The following is a 22,045-nucleotide window of genomic DNA, read 5'->3' on the forward strand; positions in this document are numbered from 1 at the left end:
TATATATATATATATATTTTGGATCTCCGTGTTTGTTTCTTTGTTTTTGTTTCTCGTACCTGTTTTATCTGATTCAGTGCTTGTATCAGTAGAAAGGGTAGCATTTTATTTTTTTTTATTTTTAATTTTATATTGCTCTCGTTAAGCAATGTCATCGGATCATGAACGGGAGTTTTCTAAGTATGTTGCTGAGATAAGTCGCTCCCAAAGGTGTCATGTTGCCGAACGTGTAGAAAAATTAGCCCGACACCAAGGAAAGGCTTGGCATTACTTTATTGGATGCGTGACATTTTCAACAGTAAGTGCAATGCTGGTATTTAAGTTTTGGGGCCCACGTCATATTTTTAAAAATAGTATGTATTACGCCAGACCGTTGCCACCAGCTATTAGTATGGGTATTGTTCTTTATGGTATCGTTTACACTTGCCGTGGTATGCTTATGAGAAACCGAATATGTAACATGATGGAGGATTATGAGTATGAATTAAAGCGAATAAGTGCTCATCACTGTGAAGAGGGAGTTACACAACTCGCATGGTTGCAGTTTGTAACTGATCAATTAAAACAATGTGCAGAGCATCGTTTTGATTTTAAAAAACTCAGGGATTCATAAATACGGTCTTCAATTTATTTTCTTTTTATTATTATTATTATTATTATTATTATTATTATTATTATTATTATTATTATTATTATTGTTATTATTATTATCATCATTATTATTATTATTATTATTATTATTATTATTATTATTATTTTTGGATATGAGTATGCTCTGATGTTTTTTTTTTTTTTTTTTTAAGGTTAGCTGTTTCCGAGATACTTATTGTTTTCTTCTCTTTTTTTTTTTGCTCTCTTATCTGCTTATTGCCACAACTGAAAACTAAAAAAAAAAAAAAATGATAGTATTATGAGCTTGCAGCGTGAAAATAGTGTGGCCCTCCGTTTCGAGAAGGTCATATCTTTTTTTTTAGATGGAATTCCAAAACCTTTTTTTCGTGTGGCCTCAGATGTAGAGTATGGTGTGACTTTTGAGTTTAGTTTTTTTGGGTTTTCACCTGACTACACTGGTCAGACAAGGCCAATTTACTTTCCTCATTTTGAGGAAAGTCAGCTTTTCGATGCTATTTGTCTATATCAACATGATTTTTCATCCCCAAGTGGAAGAATTGGATCTCATTATTCTCCATATGTAGGAGCGTTTCGATTTGATGGGAAAGTTGAGCCTTTTCGAAATCTGCCATCTGATTTTAGGCAACATAGTGTAAGAATTCCTATTGAAACTTGCGAGCAACCTGGATTAATAACATCACAGTCAGATAGGGATCTACGTACTTCATTACTTATAGATCTATATGAAAAACCTGCGGAAAGTTTTTTACGCCTTGATAACGAAAGTCTTAGACGTATAGTTATTTTAGCTACTCAAGGTACCTCTCCAGAGTACAAAAATATTATTGAAGATGTTATTACCGAAATTAAAAGAGTTTATGTTAGGGCTTCTTGTTATGCTATATATTATTATATGAATAAAAATTCGCTTTTTCGTCAAATTATATCACCTTTGTGTTTAAATGAATCAGAAAGTAGTCAAATAACCTATTCTGAAAGAGGGATAACCTGTGGTGAAGATCGTTTTGGTAGAGTTTTACTCTTTAAATCATCAATTTCTTCTTTAAAGGTTTCATTACCTTGGAGTGAAAGAACTCATCATTTTTTTACAGGACTTCAAGAATTATGGGTTAATCGGTTTGATAGACTTGTTGTATTTGATACAACAACTTCTAGTTGGAAAACAGACGCTAATGTCTTTCTTACTCAGTTATTATCTTCAATGAGAGCTGCTTTTACTCGAATTAGAATTGAGTTTTATACTCAACTGGAATGTATATTATTTGACCGCATTCGTGGTTCTAAGAATTTTCTTTCATTAAATATGGAAACTTTGAAGGAAAATGAGTTAAAACGTATTTTTTTAGCTACACGTGTTTTTCTTGTAAACAAAATCAGATCACTTATTTTAGAAGCAGTTGGGGATTTGGTGAAATTTTTTTTGATTGCTGGAGAACATCTTATATCCCCTGCAAAAGCGCGAAAAATTCCTGTGCTTGAAGTATCCCTTACTGTAGGTGGAACTGGATTACCATGTTCACCTTCTTTTGCTCAACTTCGTTTTGGAATTTCGGATCTATTAGATGAGTTACTTGATAGCGCAAACAGTCTTCCTACTCCAGAGGCGGTTATTATGCGAACTCTTGATTTTGAAAGACAATCATTAAATTCTTTTGAATCATCAGAATTATCTATGAAAACAATATTAATAGGATGTCTTGATTCTGCAGGATCTGTAATTGAAGATTTAAGAACACGATATGCAGGGTTTTCAACTTTACCAGCAATTTCAGGAACTTGTTTTACTCGTGCTAAAGAAACAACTATTGAATCACAAATTCGATTACTTCATGATGGGCTTGAAAGTATAGCTAAGGTTTCCCCGGATATTGTCTATTGTGGTTGTATTGCTATTAACTGTATTGAAGTTAAAAGATGGTATATAGAACAATGGACTCGTTATATTGAAAATTATTTAAAATCAATTCGAAAAGATCTTTTCTCTTATTTGACTGCTTCAGTTGAGAAGTGTCGTTGTAATAACGAACGTTTTAAAAAAGAACCTCAAACTGTTGAAGAATTAGAGGAATTAACTCGTGCTATTAAAGATACTGAATCTCTCTCTAAAGAAGTTAAAAAGAATGATTGTAAACGGGTTATTAAGTGGTTTAATTGTTTGGAAAATCTTCGAATACCCATAGATACTCAACTCTATGGCGCTGCTATGGAACTTATGCGTTCTCCTAATGAATTAATGAATTTAGTTTCAAAAGCTGAAGAAATATGCATTAAAAGCAAACCTTTTTTAGAAGAAAAATTAAATGAATTTCGAAATAGTACTCGTAATCAAGTAAAAACTATACATGATGGTGTGGATGAACTTTTAAGTTTTTTTAATCTTGATGTTTCTGATATAGCTGCTCAAACTTGTGAGGAACTACGCGTTATTGTTAATCAAGTTCTTGAAGCAATTAAGTATATTTCATATTGTGAAAAATGTTTAGAGATTGAAGAAGTTGATTCTTTTAATGATTTTTTTCCTATATTAACTGCGTTCGAGGTATTAGAACAATTTTGGGGTTCTGTTTTTGATTCTACTGCAGTTAGAGATTATTATGGAAATTCTGTTAATAATCTTGATGCTACTAAGATGATCGAAAATGTTCAGCAATGTCGAAGACTTTTGCACTCTTCAACGCGTAATCTCCGAGCATATCCAGGATTAGTAAGACTTGGTCGTCAACAGGAACAAGTATTGAGTGAATTTGAATCTTTAGAAGGTATTCTTTTGTGTATTACGACTCCTGGTCTTCGAAAAAATCATTGGAAAGAAATTGCACGTTTACTTAATATTCAATCAAATGAAAATACATCTATAGATTCAAGTGTAACTTTAAAATTTTTACTTGAAGCTGGACTTCAAAATCATCTTGATGAGTTAAGACGAGTGGTAGATCCTGCTCTTATTGATTTTAATACTGAAAGTTCTTTGGAACGAATGAAAAGTGAGGCTAAAAAGACACGTTTTGTATTTGAACAACTTGAAGGAGTTAAAGATGTTTTTGTTTTATCTCCTATATGTAGAGATTCTATATATTCTAAATTGGAATCTTTTTTAACTGAGTTAAGGGTTTTGCGTCAGCCTGTTTCTTTAAGCCAATATGTAGTTAATTCAATTAATGAATGGGAGGTTGCTGTAGAGAAAATGCGTGGAATATTGTTAAATTGGAAAGATATTGAGGAGGAATGGATTGAAAAATTACGGTTTGGTATAACTCTTGAATCAATAGAGGAAGGTGAAACCCCTGCTATGGGTTCTCGAGAGTGGAAATTTTTACATGAAAAAGTAGGATCATTAAGTGGTATTTTTACTGTTTTATCTACTACTTTACAAAAAGCTCAGTACACCTTATTTACTGCCATGATGCAAGAAAATATACAAGAACAACTTTCTTTAGCATGTACAATATTGGGTGATATGCGAAGGGTTATAACAGGTTTATTTGAAGCCAAACGAGAAGCTTTTCCACGGTTTTATTTTCTTAGTGATACAGAGATGAATTCTTTCCTTTCGGTACTTAATACTACAACATTAACGCAGTTACTTTCAAAGATGTATGATCGTGTATGTAATATTAAAGTTGAAGGTAACGCAGTTACAGCATTTTTAACAGCTGATGGTGCAATACTTAAAGCAGAAAATTCTATTTCTTTATCACCTGTTCCTATTGAACGTTGGATGAATACATTTGAGAAAACGTTACGTTCTTCATTCCTTCATGAATTAGAAACTACTATTGAAAGTCATTATCATGTGGATCCAATGACTTGGTTGCGTGGTTCATGTGTACAGTTTATTGATATTGCACTTCGTATTATTCATAATCGAGATTTGCGTGAATCTCTTTCTATTTCTGGTAGTTTGGGAATCAATGCCTATTTAAAACGTTTAAAAGATATTGCAGAAGAGTATGTTCGTCTAATTAACGGAGATTTGGAATATGGTGAGCGACATATTATTTCAAGTGCTATAACTATTATCTTATATTTTAAACAAGAAGTTCAATTGATTATTAAATCAGGTATTCAAACTTTGATTGACCTTGAAAAAACGGCGATGGTGGAAACTCTTATAGAAAACGATAAAATTATAGTTCAAACTTTGGGTTTTCGACTTCCTTACGGTATGGAATTTCTTGGAAATTATTCTATTCCATTATTAACTCCTGAATACGTCAAAAATGGATTATATTCTATATTTATTTCATTAGCAGCTTCTTCTTTTCCTCTTTTGGTTGATGAATCCAATAAAACGTGTACTTTAGAATATTTTGCTCAATATATAGGTCGTTTTTGGTGGTGTCTTCAATGTAATTCTGCTCTTACTTTAGATGGGGTTACACGTGGAGTACGTGGAGCTCTAAGCGTTGGTGCCGTCTTTTGTTTAAAAGACATTGAACTTCTTGATTTAAGTCTTGTTAAACCAATTACAGAACTTTTTAAAACCATTGAGGAGGCATGTCAGTCTGAAAAGGAAAATTCTGAAGATGATTTTAGAATAAATTTTGAATCTAATGGAACTAGCATAAATGTAAGGAAAGATTCTTGTTTCCAAGGTGTTTTTACTACACATAAATTAGAGGAGATTCCAACAACTCTTTCACTTGCTTTTAGGCCTATTTATTTATTACCTGTAGATCTTACTGTTCTTGCACAAGGAACTCTTCAAGCACTTGGATTTTCACGATGGATGACAGTTGGTAAAAAATTGGCAACTGTTTATCTTCAATTTATGGAGTTATCACCAAGTATTTTTACTATTAAAAGTTTTATTCCTGTTATGCAAGATGTAAGTGATTGTCAGACTGGAAGATTGGAAGAACATCTTTGTATGTCATTTTTACGTCAATTTTTGGAAGTAATTCAAATTAATAATAATTTAAAAAAACTTTTAGAATGGAATATGATTCAAACGTTTAATATTTCCCAAGATTTTTGGGATGATGCATTAGAACAAGTTATGGCAAAATCAAGTTTTGATGTTCGTTTGAGAAGGTTTACTAATTTTATGACTTTTAATTTAAATGTTATTCTTGTTGGACCAGCTTATTCTGGAAAAATGAGACTATGGAAGGAATGGAATGGTAATATACATCATATTGTATTACCTTTTCGTCTTATTTCTTGTGCAGATATCTATGGAGATGCTTCTCAACCTGGACTACTTAGTTCCCTATCAAGAAAATGGGATCCAATGGTAAATCATACTATTATTATAGAAAATTCAAATATCTTAAATCCATCTATTATTTTTGATGCTCCTGCTTTTGTAAGAATACGACCGTACTCAGGACCAGATTTTGTGAAAGGACCTAAAACTCGTCTAATTACGGTAACACCTTTTCTGGATTCTGCTAATCCTCGTATAGTGACTGATTTTGCTGTTTTTGCGTTACCAGAGCCTTCTAGTTGGAGAGCGTTTTTAAAGGAAATTCTTCAAACTACACCTAATTATTATGCTAGTATTGCCTATTCTGTATTTTCAGTTTTGATTGATTTTATCTTTGATGCCCGATTAGCATATAATCCATCAACTATTCCATATGAAAATCGATATGCTGTAGCTTCTCGTTGTTCTCAATTTTATAAAAGATGGTATGTATATGCTCGATCACAGTGTGGAAATCGTGAGGAATGGGTTAGTGAACAGGCTTTTGCGCTACAATGTGCTGTATTTGCTACTTGTTGGACACTTGGATTACGCTTACAAGGAGAAGAACGTGTGATGTTACGTATATCTTTAGAAAAAGTCCAATCAAAACTAAATCGGGTGGCGAAAGAGATTGGATTTACTGAAGATGTACTTCCACCATTGGAAAGTGATTTCTTATTATACATTGCGACACCTGCGGGATGGAGAAAATTTGGTAGTGCTGCAGCAGAATCTGGATTCCCTATAACATGGGCTCAAGAGGTATCTGATTTGAATATTAATAATCGTGCCTGGTCACAGTTTTTTTCTTTTCCCTCACGTCAAATGACCTTAACCACTTTGGAGTATTTAATGAATGCTGGACAGTCAATACTTCTTGTTGGTAATAAAGATCAAGGAAAGACAACAATCTTGCATCATATGCAAAGTAATAAAAGATGGACCCATCATATGGTTTACAATAACGCCGAATGTAAAGCTGTGGAAGTACAGGAAGCACTTTTTCAAAATATGGCACTACGTCAGTCTAAAATTTATGGACCTTCCGTAGGTCGAAAATTGGTATTATGTGTTGATGATGTTCATCTTCCTGTAGAAGCTAAATATTCACAATTTATGACTCTTTTTTCATTTATTGATCGTTTTTCTGCTATGTGTTTACCATCTTTTGGGTATGTGCCTATCACCGATCTTGTCTGCGTGGGTGTAAGCACACCAACTTCATCCTATGAACCAGGTGAGGAAAATTGTGTAATACGATTAAGATTACCTGATCTTGAGGATTCTGAGTTAATAGATGGAGTACAAAGTCTTTTTGAATTAATTTGCTTGACACGACGAGGGGCAAATCTTTTAAAGGATGTAACTTCATTTCTTGCATCTGCTCAAGCTACCGCACTACGTCTTATGACTGGAAATCGAGAAAAGAAAGTTGTAGATGAGGAAATGAAACAACCAAGTAGTGAAATGGTAAAAGAAAGTAAAAAAGAAATAATAAATAGGAATTCTCGTGGTAGTCGTTTTTCAGTTGTGAACATGTATAGTGAACTCCATCTATCGTATAAACATTTATTTTTAAAGGTATCGGATCGAGCAATACATTTTCTTACCAGTTCCTTAGATGATACTACAGCCTTAAAGAATATTTACGTCTCTGTACAAGAACTTTACACAGCAATCGTTAATACAGATGATGATAAACGGAATGAATTGCTACGAGAGTTACAAGAAACTGCTGATAAAACACTTAAGAAATCTATTGACTCTGATTCTTTTTCATTTGAGAAAGTTTACACTGAAACAGCATTGGAAATGTATGATATGAATGATTTACCTCCTTGTACGATAGCCAAGGTTCAAGATTGGATACGTGCTTATGATGCGGCATTGGCATCTAGTGGAATTGAAGATCCTTTTCTTAGTAATTACAATGTAAGTGTTATTGTGGCTCCGTTGAATGGACAAAAACGAAGATCACGTATGATGACACATGAAACAGCAACAACAACAACAACTACTACTACTACAATTACTACTAATACTACTACTATGACAACAAAAAGAAGAACAACAGGAGTAGAAACAGGAATAAACACCACAACCACTAATACCAATACTACAACTCCACGAGCTGCAAAAACGGTTTATGCATTAAATTGGATTACACAACTGATTTATACTCTTCATCAATGTTTACGACAACAACAAACACATATTGCGCTTATTGGACCTTATAATACTGGTATTGATCGAGCCTTATCTGTCTGGGGAAATGGAGTACACTGTTACGTATCTTTTCTTCGTGATAACTATACTGGGGTGAATGCCAAAGAAAATTTTAAAAACGACCTTGTTGAGATCTTACAACATACGTGTAGAAATGACAGTAGAATGGTACTATTCGTACCTAATAGTTTATTGAGTCTTAAATGGCCTATGGCTTCTTTAGATGTCATTATACGAGGAGGTAATGTAGATAACCTTTTTACATTTGAAGAACAACTTATGCTTTTACATGGAAGACGAGGAATTCGTCGTGGATCTGCTCGTTTAACATCAGCTGAGCAAAATGAAGTTCATCAACGTATTTGTACACGTTTAAGTATTGTGACTCACGTATTAAATTATGAAGAATTGAAACGTTTAGAAAGTGAACTTCCTTTTTTTCCTACTGTTTTGCCTGTAGAATTACATGCATCCGATATGGTGAGAGAACTTATGAATGTATTATTTCAAAGTGAAGAAGAAAATAAATCTGTAATACAAGCAGATACTGGTAAAGGATTTGAGAAAAGTATTAGTGAATGCGATACCTTACCATATCCAGTAGAGTTTTTTGGACGTCCTTTTGCAAATATTCTCTGTGATATTTTTGATGCTATGAAAATACATGTTCATATCCATGTAGAACACTTAATGGAATTTGGATTCCAAGCTCAAAGACTTCGTTATTATTGGAGAAGGGTTCGTCGTCATGCTGCTCAATTCCAACATGTGAGTGATTTACCTACTATTATTGTGGATCAAAAAAAGAAATATGAAGAGAATTTACAAAATGCCATCACAACAAGGGAATCTGTACTGCAAGAGATTGAATTTTTTAATAAACGTCTGGAAAAAGAAGAAAAACGGTCATTACGTTATCAAGGTTTAGCCAATCGCCTTCGAGAAGAGGCTAAACGAATAGAAGAACTTATTATAAAAGAAGAAGATAACTTACAAACAATGACTGGACATACCGCTGCGACATTAAATAGTGCAGCCTCACGTCTTGTTTCCACAAAAGTTTCACAAATTAAACAATTTAGTGCAACTCCACCTTTACCTAAAGGAACTTCCTTTGTAAAGGCTTTATGTAAAATACTTGGAGAAGAAGTACATATTGGAAGTCCAAAGGAAACATGGGAGTTTGGAAAATCTATTATTACAGCTCCAAAATTTATTGTACGATTAGTGGCAGTATCACCTAGTAGTTTTACCTATGAAACTCTATTACCATTTCATTCTTCTTTACGTGAGGTACGTTATGGTGAATTATCACCATTTGCGAATATACTTGTGGAATACATTAATGCACTTATGGAGGCCACCCGTGTTGGAGAGGAATCTCGTGAGATACAATTACGTCTAAATAAGACACGACTTAAATACTCTAATATCCGAAGTAAAGTAGATGCCGCACAAGAACGAGATGATAAAGCCCGAAAAAAGATGAATGATGCCCGTAATGAAGTAACTTCTTTAACCCAAAGATGTGGATACTTGGAGACGACGATTGAAGATTTAAAGAGACGTCAAGAAGGAATTGTTCAACTCTTGGATATTGTAGATAGATTTAACCTTTTTCATTATTTGGAAGGAACAAAAACAGGTACATTGGGATATGAAAAAGGAGAAGGTATTGTTATCATTATTGCAGCTCAGTACGCATTGTTTGGAATGCTTTCAGAAAAGGATCGAGACAAGCACCTCTATCAAGTAGAATCTTTACTTAATAAATGGGGTATTGAAACACCAGTAGGTGTTGATGATTCTGTTATATTTCGTTTATTTCCTAGTATAAGTGAAATTCTTGATATTTCACTTGTAGAACGTTTTTTCAAACAAGGAAGATTATGTTTAGGTGGATTATTAGGAAGAGTTTACTATCACTGGCCTTTCTTTGGTGGTGTTACTCCAGTCTTTGAAAGATTTATTAAACATTCTCTTAAAATTATGTGTGGGGATTGTATTGTGATATCTGCATTAGATAATAATATTGCGGAAAGTGTTTTAGATGCGGCAAAGGATGGAACAGGTTTGTTAATATGCGATGCTTCTATTTCGTTTATGTTAGAGAAATTCTATACCTTACTTCAACTTCGTTCAAAACTACGAGAAGCACAAATTCATAAAAAACCCGTACATTGTTCTCTATTTGGAAAAAATGTGGAAGTCAAACCATCTTTTTATCTTGTTGCGGTATCTCCTGTAGTTGTTCCTTCTCATGATGTAAATCATACAGCTTCACGATTTATTACGGTTATGAATTTTCATTTTAATGAAGATGTAAATAATTTTTTACATGGAACTTTCTTCTTAAGTCCAGGTTCAAGTAATAATAGTTCAGAAACAAATGATATTTTTGCCATGTCAAAAGATCATACAAACGCCCTCTGGAATTTTCGTGATACTTTATATGATGTGTATGAGATACTTTGTAAAGATATTGATGAATTAGCGGCAAATAAAGAGGGAGAAATTGAAGAATTGGATATACTTATTGCAGATCTACATACCCAACATACCGCTATTTCACATTTATCTGCACAACAACAAAGTTCGATTAGAGTTGTACAAAAATCATGGAGATCGTTTGTATTAGCTTTGGATTCTATTGAACGAGCAGTAAGAGTTATTGAATCTACTATTCTTGGTAGAAACTGGGATCCACATAAATTGGAATCCCTCATAACAAGTGCTACTACTTTATCTAAACCATACCAATGGCGTATTTCTCCCAATACATTGGATGCTCTTCCAGAACTTCACAGAGAATTTTTTGTAACGGCTAATTTTATTGAAAGAACTATACAAGTTTTAGCTTGTGGTTGGCCACTTGAATTACGTGGAATTTTTGCTTGGTATGTTCTTTCTAGTGTAATAAATGATTGTGAAATATTTTTAGACCTACGAGGCGAATTGTATTCTTCTTCCACACTATTACTAAATCATGAGCAGTATATGGTATTGGATTCCCTAATGAATAGAAATGATAAAGTAATGGATGAAGATTATATAAATCAACTCTATTCATCCTCATCCGATCCATTACTTAAAAGTCTAGCAAGAAGTGGTGATCACAACATACATGAAGGTAGTGCTAGTGCTAATGCTAGTGTTAATGCTAGTCCTCTAGAGACTAAGCATGGGTTTATCGAAGGAGAGATTGGAGGAGGAGCGGAAGGACTTCTTAAAAGTTTCTTTACCAGTTGGATGCATTTAAACTACTCAACATGTGAATTAATTGCCTCACACTTTTATGATGTGTTTATGTTTGCCGTAAAAGAACAAAATCATGAAGGAGAGGATGAAGTACCCATGTTGTATGATTATGTAAGTCATGTCCCAGCTATTGTTCACTCTGTTGAAGAGTGTGTTGTGTTTGGTTTAAATTATTGTGTTCCATTTTGTTTACAATCTGTAGATATTTATGGTGCAGTGAAACACTTTGAACGATATGCTAAAATGAGTAAATTGTCCTATCAATTTTATAGGATCTCTTCTATTGAAGAAATAGATCAACTTATGAAAGTAATTTCTGAATGTTTTGGTAATAGACCTGTTAATCAAGGACGTGGACATTCTATTATGGTTATGCTTGTGCCTCCTGTTAATACCTCGGAAGAAGAAGTTTTCACACAACATTTATCTTTACAACTTTCACGATATTCTTCTCATGGGATACGTGCTCATATACGGAGTGGAAATATATCTCGTTTTCCAGTATTTCTATGTTGTGGGGTAAAGAGTTCATCACGGAATAAACATAGTAAATGTATTCAAATACTTCAACAGTGGTGTTTTACCTTAACAGCAGAAACCTCCTTTCCAAGGTATCATCTCTTTTCTTTACTTGAGGATGATAAATTCTTTTTACCATGGAAAAGAGAGGGAATGACACTTAAATTGGAAGGTATTAATAATATCTTCTATGCTGGAGAAAGGAAAAGTAGTGTATCTAAAAGACAAAGTATTCGTACACTGTCCACTGTTGCCATTTCTAATATTATTGAATCCCATGTTGGTCTTGTGAGTGGAGAAAATATTTTACAAACCCTTTGGGGTTTTGAAGGTTTTGATGGTATTTTTTCTAATATTTATCAGTGCATGGTGGATGATGAAGATCTTACTATTATCCTTCGTATGATGGCACTCTTACTACGAAGTGATCGAAGTAGAAGTGGATCTTCACAAACAATAGTAACACACCAACGGGCTCGATCACGGCATGGCTCTACTCAACCAGGTCAAAGAATGTCCGTTGCCGATGTAGTGGATAATTTCACTCTCTTACGACAACAAACCGAACGAGTTGGAAGTCTCTGTGCAAAGATTGCCTATGGTGTTTACTCTGCACGTATGAATGCCACACGATATCAATTACCATGTTCAGAAATTCTTCGACACCGATCATTTTCACATGTCTCTGATGATACATTACCCATGAGTTGTAATCCTACTATTGATGAGGCGGTAAGAGCTGGATTAACAGGAACTGCACTCGTAACAGAGCTTAAACAGTGTAATGATGATTTTCTTGGACTTTGCACAGATGAAGGTGCTGTAGAAGCCTATCGTAAACGATTACATGAGTATCTACATGGTCTTCTTTATGGAAAATCTGGATTAAAAGAATATTTAATAACAAATAAGGTTATTTCCAGAGAAGATTCTGTAAATAAGAATACGTTAAATTTATCTCTTTCAGATTCTGCTATTGTTATTGATGGTGATGACACTGGTAAGACTCAAACCGAAGATGATGCTACTAATGAATTTTCTCCAGTTGGAGAGACGATTCAATTAATATTTCTATGGGAAATGGAGCACTTTCGTGATATTGTTACTGCATTTAATAAAGCAGGACATACGGCGTTTTCTTCACGTCTACGGGATAATATGACTCGACTTGCTTCTTGGATTCCTGGAGAACCTTTATCGGTATGGTTACCTGCACTTCAACATCCACGATTGTTTTTATATGCATTTTTAGCCCAAGCTGTAAATCGAAAAGTGGATCCATTTAGTCGAGTTGAAATGATGTTGGTTATGTTACGACGATGTAATCTTCTTCATGATGATATTGTTCTTTCTGGAGCAGCACTTTCTATGTTGTTGGAATATGAAATACTCTCCCGTACAAACTGGAAGGAATCAGATCTTGCATGGCGAAAGGAACCTCATGCTGTCCATAGTGAAGAAGATGTTGTTATTGCAGTTCGATTTCAAAAAATGTCTGAAAAGGATAATCTGGGAGAGTCGCATGATGTCCTCTGGGAGGTGCGAACCAGTGAACGACGACTTAATCCATACAGAACAGCAGGTAAACATAAACCCAGTATTGTATTCTTAACAGAAATGACGGAGAAACTATTTCCTAGTGTTTTGGAAATGCAACCATCCTGTGCACTTCCAGTCATTTGTTCAAAACCAGAAGCTTCATTGCAATCCGAAATACCTGAATGGCGTTTTCTTTTTGAATTACCATTTTGTGCTGTTTTGATGGGAGAAAGTGACCTACAAAGAGAGAGTGTTTCTTCACTAGGAGGACGACAGTCCGTAGTAAGTGGTGATGGCGCATCAGCCATAAGAGATTCATTAAAAACTGCAGATGACTCATCCATGTCTTCGTTAAATGATAGTTCTGGTTATTTCGTTATACTTTCATAAAATAATAAAAAAAAAAAAAGAAAAGAACAACAACAACAACGACAACAAAACCAACAACAACAGTATATGCTTCATGTGTAATTTTTGAGCGATGACACATAATTCTTATATGTACAATAGCGAGAGTTTTTTTTTTTTTTTCTTCTTTATTTGAACTGTTGCATCTTTTCGTTTCATTTATTATTATTCTTATTCTTTTCATATTTCTTTGCTTGTTGTTTATTTACGTCTTGCAGGATTTTTATTGCTCTTGAGTCTCTCTGTGATTTAATTTTTTTCTTCTTTTCTTTTTTCTTTTCTTTTATTTCTCTCTCACTCTCTCACTCCCTCTCTCCTCCTCCTCCTCCTCCTCTTTTTTTTTTCTTCTCGAAGTGTTAGTGTGGGTGTGCGTGTGTTTCTGTGACACCCGCGCGTTTCACTCCCTTACGGATTCCATATACCTTTGTAGTTTTTTTTTTTTTTTTTTTACTTTTCTTCTTCCCATGGCACTCTCTATAGTCTCGCTGCAGCAATTTAAACGTGATCTCTACGCGGCAGAGACGCTCTCTGATGCAGGCCGGGCACTATTGCAAGCTGTACCGTACTGGCTTCCTTTTGTAAGTGCGGGGGCCTGCATTACAACATATATTCTAACTATGCGTTTACGTCTCTTTATTGCAAAGTGGCGTCGCACCGCACGAAGAAGAGCAGAGCGGAAATATAGGGCATTAGGACACTTACACAATGGTATTCCACCCCCATGTAGCTCTTTTACTATCGTGGAAGATGATGAGGATGATGATAATAACAGTTATAGGAATATGAACAAAAACGGTAGTAACAATGACAACGACAACAGCGGTATCAGCAACACCAATAGTAATAATGGTAACAATAGTGAAGATAGCACAACACTTTCAATGTTAGATATTGAGGAGTTTCGCCGAAGTCTAGGTATTCGTTCCCCACGCGATGATGACCTTCTAGTTATGGTAGAAGAGATGCTCCTTGTAGACCCTATTCCTGATGGCTGGGTTCTATATCGTACCACCGCTGGGGTAGTACGCTTTATGAATATCAACACCCAAGAACTGTTCTTCTTTCACCCTGACAAGCAAGAGGAAGAACAATATATTCGAGCTGAATTACAACGGCGAAATAAAACCTCTTTAGAGGCAAAGTATAAGTTCTCATGCAGTGATGAAGAGAGAACTTTTTGCGGTGTCGCAAGCCTTCCATCTTCAAGTACTCCCCCTATTTCTTGGAAACAGCAGATAAATAAGGGGAAACGTAGCAATAAAGTTCGTGCGGACGATAATGATAACAATATTGCAGCACCAATGAAATTTAGTGATAGTGATGCATATGATTATGATTATGATTATGATGAACATAGTTACGACGATGGGAAAGATACACAATCAACGTTTAGGCGTCTTTTTCACTACTTCCTTGAACGAGAAAAACGAAAAATAGAAAGGGATGTTGAAAAAAAATTTCGTCACTCTACTGGTGCTCTTGTTATTAGTGGTAGTGGTGGAACTAGCGGTGATATTGGAACCCCATCCTTTGAAAACCGTACTATGCGTTTGATATCAGCCAATACAGTTTATAATCACAATTACAGTAACACGCACCCAAAACGAGCAAGTTCTACCTGACTCCTTTCCTCTCTTTCCCTCATGAATCTCTGGTACCACTGGTTTACCTTCCTTTGGTGGATATGGTGGCATTTCTTTGGGGAATGGATGTTTGAGTTTTTCCGAAAGGCAGAGGAATTCATACGACGAGGAAAGCGAAATAGGATGTCCTTCGGTTATTACATGCAGCGAAACGAAAAGTAGAGATCATTGACGGGTAAGAGAGGGGACAGCAGTACAAAAAAACAAAAACAAAAACAAAAACTGAGAAAAGCAAAAAAGTACGGCACCAGGAAGAAATACATGGACAGCAGAATGAGAAGAATGAAAGCGAATATTATCATGGGGAAGAAGGGGGATAGCATCTCAGAGAGAGAAGTGCGCTTCTGAACCAAAAAACAAAAAAAAAAAAGAAATAAAAAGGATTCCTCATTGCTTTTTTTTTTGTACAATTTTCTATTGAGATCGGATTCCATCTACACTGTACCCATTCTTTTTGGAATTAATTCATTTATTAATTTATATTTTTTTTCTTTTTCTCCTTTAAATTTTTTTTTTTTTTTTTTTAATCTTTTGCTTTCGCTTCACTCACATTATTGCAGTAGCGCATATTACGATGCCCGGCAAGGAAGTGAAGAAGACCACGAAGGCCACGAAGCCCGCCGCAAAGGCGGCAGCCCCCTACAAGAAGGAGAAGGCCACAGCGCCCTCACCTTTCGTGGCTCGCCCAAAGAACTTCGGTATTGGCCACGATGTCCCATACTCCCGCGATCTCTCACGCTTCATGCGGTGGCCCACGTTCGTGACGATGCAGCGCAAGAAGCGTGTGCTGCAGCGCCGCCTGAAGGTGCCACCAGCGCTCCACCAGTTCACAAAGGTGCTCGACCGCTCCAGCCGCAACGAGCTCCTGAAGTTGGTGAAGAAGTACGCTCCTGAGACCCGCAAGGCCCGCAAGGAGCGCCTGGCAAAGGTCGCGGAGGAGAAGAAGAACAACCCAAAGAAGACCGTCTCGACAAAGGCTCCTCTCAGCGTTGTCTCTGGACTTCAGGAGGTGACCCGCACCATTGAGAAGAAGACCGCCCGCCTTGTGGTGATTGCCAACAATGTGGACCCCATCGAGCTGGTGCTGTGGATGCCCACACTTTGCCGTGCCAACAAGATCCCATACGCCATTGTGAAGGACAAGGCACGCCTTGGTGACACAATTGGCCAGAAGACGGCCGCATGTGTGGCGATCACTGATGTGAACGCAGAGGACGAAGCAGCTCTGAAGAACCTGATCCGCTCCGTGAACGCCCGCTTCCTGGCCCGCAGTGATGTCATTCGCCGCCAGTGGGGAGGTCTGCAGCTCTCTCTGCGCTCCCGCGCCGAGCTTCGCAAGAAGCGCGGTCGCAACGCTGGAAAGGACGCTGCTGCTGTTGTCGCATAAGGACTTTGTACCTTTGAAGATTTTTCATGCGCTCTTTTTCTTTTTTTCTGTTTCATTTTACCTCTATTGAGTATTTTCCTTTTTTTTTTCTTTTTTTTTTTGATTTCTTCGTGTGGGATAACATGATTTCCTTTGCTTCTCTCTCTTTTGCCATACAATCCGCTACTTCGTTTGTCTTTCCCGTTTCTTTTTTTTTTTACTTTTTTTTTCTCTTCTTCCTTGCGTGCTTACCTATTTGCAGCGGAGTGAAGAAAGATGCCCGGCAAGGAAGTGAAGAAGACCACGAAGGCCACGAAGCCCGCCGCAAAGGCGGCAGCCCCCTACAAGAAGGAGAAGGCCACAGCGCCCTCACCTTTCGTGGCTCGCCCAAAGAACTTCGGTATTGGCCACGATGTCCCATACTCCCGCGATCTCTCACGCTTCATGCGGTGGCCCACGTTCGTGACGATGCAGCGCAAGAAGCGTGTGCTGCAGCGCCGCCTGAAGGTGCCACCAGCGCTCCACCAGTTCACAAAGGTGCTCGACCGCTCCAGCCGCAACGAGCTCCTGAAGTTGGTGAAGAAGTACGCTCCTGAGACCCGCAAGGCCCGCAAGGAGCGCCTGGCAAAGGTCGCGGAGGAGAAGAAGAACAACCCAAAGAAGACCGTCTCGACAAAGGCTCCTCTCAGCGTTGTCTCTGGACTTCAGGAGGTGACCCGCACCATTGAGAAGAAGACCGCCCGCCTTGTGGTGATTGCCAACAATGTGGACCCCATCGAGCTGGTGCTGTGGATGCCCACACTTTGCCGTGCCAACAAGATCCCATACGCCATTGTGAAGGACAAGGCACGCCTTGGTGACACAATTGGCCAGAAGACGGCCGCATGTGTGGCGATCACTGATGTGAACGCAGAGGACGAAGCAGCTCTGAAGAACCTGATCCGCTCCGTGAACGCCCGCTTCCTGGCCCGCAGTGATGTCATTCGCCGCCAGTGGGGAGGTCTGCAGCTCTCTCTGCGCTCCCGCGCCGAGCTTCGCAAGAAGCGCGGTCGCAACGCTGGAAAGGACGCTGCCGCTGTTGTGGCATAAGTCATTCCGTTCTTTTCTTTCTTTCTCTCGTCTTAGTTTAATTATTTTTTAAACGAAAAATAAACTACATCTTGTGTCTTTTGCATTGCGAGATGAAGATTTTTTCTTTTCTTGTCAAACTTTTTTAATGGTTCTTGAAGATAATACTGGTGTTTATTATTATTATTTTTTTTTTTTGCTTTCTTTTTTTTTTTTCTACCTGTTTTTGGTAATCGTTTATGCTGGTTTGGACAAGCACCCCTTTTCTCTTCTTTGCGGTAGCGTTCCCCGCCGTCTCCTCTACCTACCCTCAGAGTGGTGTGTGTGCTCAGTATCCACGAGAAAAGGGGTAAGGCGAAAAGAGAGGTGGGAAGGCAATATCAAATTAGCTGAAGTACAGGCAAGAAGAGAAACACATATAAACGTATCATCGAGGAAAAAGTTGAAAAATTCACAATTGAGGTAAAGAAAAAAAAAAGAAGAATAAGAATTCTCATATAATTTAGTAGAAAATGACTAGTGTTCTCGCTGGATTAGCAGATGATGTCCGTGCGGCACTGGAGCAGCTCTCCAAGGCAACGGAGGCTGTTGTAATAGCTGATACAATTCAAGAGAAGAAATCAGCAGAGATGGCGGCGCGACCATTTATGCGAGATGCTCGTAGTAAGGTGAGTACACTACGTGCAGAGGTGCGGCGTACACAGGATCCCGGCACACGCACATTATATGATGGTATTTGTCGTGATGCCGATGAAAAGGTCCGCGCCCTTGATGCGGAGATGAAGCGGCAGATTTACCCCCAACGACTATCACCTCGGCCAAAGACATACACGGAACGAAGGGAGGAGGAACTGTTAGGGACTGGTGGGGCTACTGGAGCAGGATATCGAGATTCCCAGGAGGTCTTACAGGCGGCCGTTAATGTTCAGAAGGACGCACTGCTCTCATTAGAGCGAGCTGAACGACTGCAACATGTGACAGAGGAAACTGGTAGAGATACACTGACAACATTGCGAAGACAGACAGAGCAAATGTACCACATTGATGAGGAATTAGAGAATTTGCAAGGACAACTTGATCGAGCAACACGTGATTTAAAGTGGTTCTATAGGCAGTTGGCAGGTGACCGATGCTTCTTATCACTTTTGGGTATATTCGTTTTGGTAATAGTAGTATTGGTTTTTGTATTAATCTACAAGAAGCGACACCCATAAAATAAGTGAAAAAAAAAAAAATAAGAAGAGTTTCTCTTTTTTTTATTATTCTTCTTCTTAGGCAATTTCTCTTGTAAAATGAGTTCAGGGATAATACATTAATATACCTAATAGTAAGGCTTTTTTTTTTTTTTTCGTTTTTGCCTTCTGCTTGTATTAGTATGTGTGCTCGCCTTTTTTTCTTGCTTTGTTGTACACGCACTATTTTCAGGCTCTTTTTTTTTCGATACAAGCCTTTCATGTGGTATTGCCCTGCTCTTTGTATTGAATAACACAGATTGCCCATCCGTATACATATTGTACATATACATATATCTATATATGCGTACTTAGACTATATTTACCTGTCTCTATATTCAATGCTTCTGTTTTCGCTTACCTAAAGTTGCTTATGTTTGCGTATACTTGTTGTGTAGAGGTTTCCTTTTAATTTGGTGATTTTCTTTAATCATTTGCTTTCATGTTCTCTTTCCTCCAGTGGAAGGTGCTTTTTTTTCCGCTGGCGAATTTGAATTTCTGGCGAACTCTAGGTAGACTATACATGAATACAACAGTCAAAAGAAAAAAATGGATCAATCAGATTTTTCTGACTAGTGTAATTAATATTATATATAATATATTTATGTATAATAGGATACATATGTGAACTTGTGTATATCTGTTATGGAGCTCCGCTGTACATGCTCAAAATGAATATGATTTTCTTTTTTTTTTTTTTTCTCTGCTCTGCTGCCTTGCTCCAGATTCTCTCTCTCTCTCTCTCTGTACTGTTCATACGTCTCTGAAAACCCTTTACTATTTCTTTTTCTCCTCATCTTTTTTCTTTCTTATCTCTATTTCTTTTCTCTTTGTAGTTGTCTTCTTCTCTGTAGGTAGGGAACCGCCAGGGACGAGAGAAAAAGCAACAAGAAAAGTGCAAATAGCAAAAAGGGAAAGGCAAACAAATCAAGAAAAAGGAAAACAAACAAAAGAAAGAGCGGTACTAAAAGGCGCACGGCGCCGGTGTGAGTGTTAGTGCTCTTGTGCTGCTCTATCCCTTTTTATCTTTACCTTTTGATTTCGCTTTTCTGTTTTTTTTATATATATATATATTCGTGTGGTTTTTATTGCACGCGTTTGTTCTGCACTCGTTTCATCAACTTTCCTCCTGTAAACGGGCACTCATACACTCATACAGAAATATATAGCAAAAAAGAAGAAAAAGAAGGAGGAGAGGGACCAGTCAAAAAAAAAAAAAAAAGAAGAGGTAGACCTACTGTTCTATTTCTGTTTTTTTTTTTCCTCTTTCTTTTTCTATCTATCCTTCTGTGCACGTGTGTGTGTGGCCACAGAGCGTTAGATAGGCTTTCTCGTTATCGATTGCGGGTTAATAGGGCGAGCGCGACAACCATAACAATAACAACAAGAACATCAACGTCAACAAGAAGAATATCAACAAGAACAAAGACAGCAACTGACGAACCCAGTAGTGCTCTGCGTGTGTGTTTCTTTAAGTGAAGGTGTGTGACCTCTCTGCTGTGGAGGGGCAAAAAAAAAAAAAAAAAAAAGGAAAATCAATCTGAGAAGGAAGTGATTGATTGAGAAAACGAAAAGAAAAAAAAGAAAAAGATACGGTGGAACAAGAAAAAAAAAGCAGAAAAAAATATTTGGGGGAGAGCCCTTTGTTACATATATATTATTTATTTTTAGTCGTCGTCGTCGTCGTTTTGTTTTAGTGAGGCAAACCGCATGGGGAATACCAGTTCTTCCGATACGTCACGGGAGGGGAGGCTCGTAGATGAAGAATTGGTTAGTGATGCTTCTGCTGCTGCTGCTTCAGATTCTACCGTAGTACCAGACGAGTACTACGTCTCCATTGAAAATATTCATTTGCTTTGGCTGGGAAAGACTGTAGGCCGCACCATAATAGCACCGCTTGACCGTGTAAAGTTTATTCTACAGTGTCAAAAGGAATTGCAGCGGTTAGGAACATTAGAGGGAACATTTCGTGGGGCATGGCACTGTGCCCGTCATATTGCTACTGTGGAGGGGTACCGTAGTTTCTGGCGTGGAAATCTAATTCAGGTGGTTTCCCTACTTCCTATTACGATTGCACAGATATTTATTGGACTTCCAACACAGGCGTTTGTATTTAATCTCTTTCCACATTCCTCTGCGTTAGGGTATACTACCGCCTCCTACGCGGCTCTTATCTCTGGAGCATTAGCAGCCTCTATGGTATCTTATCCACTGGAGTTTGCACGTTTTCGACTTGCCGTAGACCTCAAACCCTTCCGTGGTGCCTCTTACGAGTACCGTAACAGCATGGCCTTCTTTGCCCACCCTGTATTAAATGAGTTCCCCCATCTTCTCTACAAGGGACTTGGACTCTACGTGATGGGCAGTCTGGTCTACCAGTCGGTGCATAATCTCCTGCTTGGACTTGTGGGCCCATTTGTGCCCCCGGAGACGCCCAGCAGCGGCCCCGCCACCATCGCCGCGCAGGTCGCCACCGGCCTGACCGTCTCGGCCCTCTCGACCCTCTGCCTGCACCCCGTCGACACCGTCCGCCGGCGGGTGATGATCGCCGCCACGGAGGAGGACCTCCGCTACCCGTCCAGCGTCCACTGTCTGCGGCACATTGTGCGGACGGAGGGACCACTCGGGCTCTACCGCGGCGCCGCCTTCACACTGCTGCGCATGACCGCCACCACAGCTCTCTTCACCTTCGCACGCATTCCCACATGAGAACATCATCATCAATGGGTATAGGCAGACTCTCTAAAAGGAGGAAAAAGAAGAAAGGAAGAGAGGGGACGCTGCAAAGAGGGGGAAACTGGAAAGCAAAAAGAGGAATTGGAAGAAATGTCTGGCAAGAGATGGAGACGGGGGGTAAATGGTGAACAGAAGAACATGAGGAATACGAGCGAGAAAAGAAAAAGAGAGAGAGAGAAAAGAGAGAAAAGAGAGACGAGCGAAGAAGAAAGAAAAGAAAAAAAAA

General features: G+C 37.9%; 7 protein-coding genes across 7 annotated transcripts; all 7 read left to right on the forward strand.

Moving 5' to 3' along the window:
- Positions 1–148: 148 nt before the first annotated feature.
- TM35_000271420 (uncharacterized protein) lies at positions 149–613 on the forward strand (the record flags this gene model as incomplete). The annotated part of the gene is made up of 1 exon (XM_029028035.1): positions 149–613. One exon carries the CDS (start codon positions 149–151, stop codon positions 611–613), a length of 465 nt encoding a protein of 154 aa, XP_028880618.1.
- Positions 614–910: 297 nt separating this feature from the next.
- On the forward strand, positions 911–13,756 carry TM35_000271430 (uncharacterized protein; the record flags this gene model as incomplete). Its single annotated transcript, XM_029028036.1, has 1 exon — positions 911–13,756. The coding sequence occupies one exon, from the start codon at positions 911–913 to the stop codon at positions 13,754–13,756; it is 12,846 nt and encodes a 4,281-aa protein (XP_028880619.1).
- A 482-nt stretch (positions 13,757–14,238) lies between these two features.
- On the forward strand, positions 14,239–15,396 carry TM35_000271440 (uncharacterized protein; the record flags this gene model as incomplete). Its single annotated transcript, XM_029028037.1, has 1 exon — positions 14,239–15,396. The coding sequence occupies one exon, from the start codon at positions 14,239–14,241 to the stop codon at positions 15,394–15,396; it is 1,158 nt and encodes a 385-aa protein (XP_028880620.1).
- Positions 15,397–15,991: 595 nt separating this feature from the next.
- TM35_000271450 (60S ribosomal protein L7a) lies at positions 15,992–16,804 on the forward strand (the record flags this gene model as incomplete). Its single annotated transcript, XM_029028038.1, has 1 exon — positions 15,992–16,804. The coding sequence occupies one exon, from the start codon at positions 15,992–15,994 to the stop codon at positions 16,802–16,804; it is 813 nt and encodes a 270-aa protein (XP_028880621.1).
- Positions 16,805–17,059: 255 nt separating this feature from the next.
- TM35_000271460 (60S ribosomal protein L7a) lies at positions 17,060–17,872 on the forward strand (the record flags this gene model as incomplete). The annotated part of the gene is made up of 1 exon (XM_029028039.1): positions 17,060–17,872. One exon carries the CDS (start codon positions 17,060–17,062, stop codon positions 17,870–17,872), a length of 813 nt encoding a protein of 270 aa, XP_028880622.1.
- Positions 17,873–18,363: 491 nt separating this feature from the next.
- TM35_000271470 (uncharacterized protein) lies at positions 18,364–19,065 on the forward strand (the record flags this gene model as incomplete). Its single annotated transcript, XM_029028040.1, has 1 exon — positions 18,364–19,065. The coding sequence occupies one exon, from the start codon at positions 18,364–18,366 to the stop codon at positions 19,063–19,065; it is 702 nt and encodes a 233-aa protein (XP_028880623.1).
- Positions 19,066–20,793: 1,728 nt separating this feature from the next.
- TM35_000271480 (putative mitochondrial carrier protein) lies at positions 20,794–21,792 on the forward strand (the record flags this gene model as incomplete). Its single annotated transcript, XM_029028041.1, has 1 exon — positions 20,794–21,792. The coding sequence occupies one exon, from the start codon at positions 20,794–20,796 to the stop codon at positions 21,790–21,792; it is 999 nt and encodes a 332-aa protein (XP_028880624.1).
- Between the last annotated feature and the right edge of the window lie 253 nt (positions 21,793–22,045).

This window comes from Trypanosoma theileri (assembly GCF_002087225.1).
Source record: "Trypanosoma theileri isolate Edinburgh chromosome Unknown TM35_Tth_27_V1, whole genome shotgun sequence".
Lineage (NCBI taxonomy): Eukaryota > Euglenozoa > Kinetoplastea > Trypanosomatida > Trypanosomatidae > Trypanosoma > Trypanosoma theileri.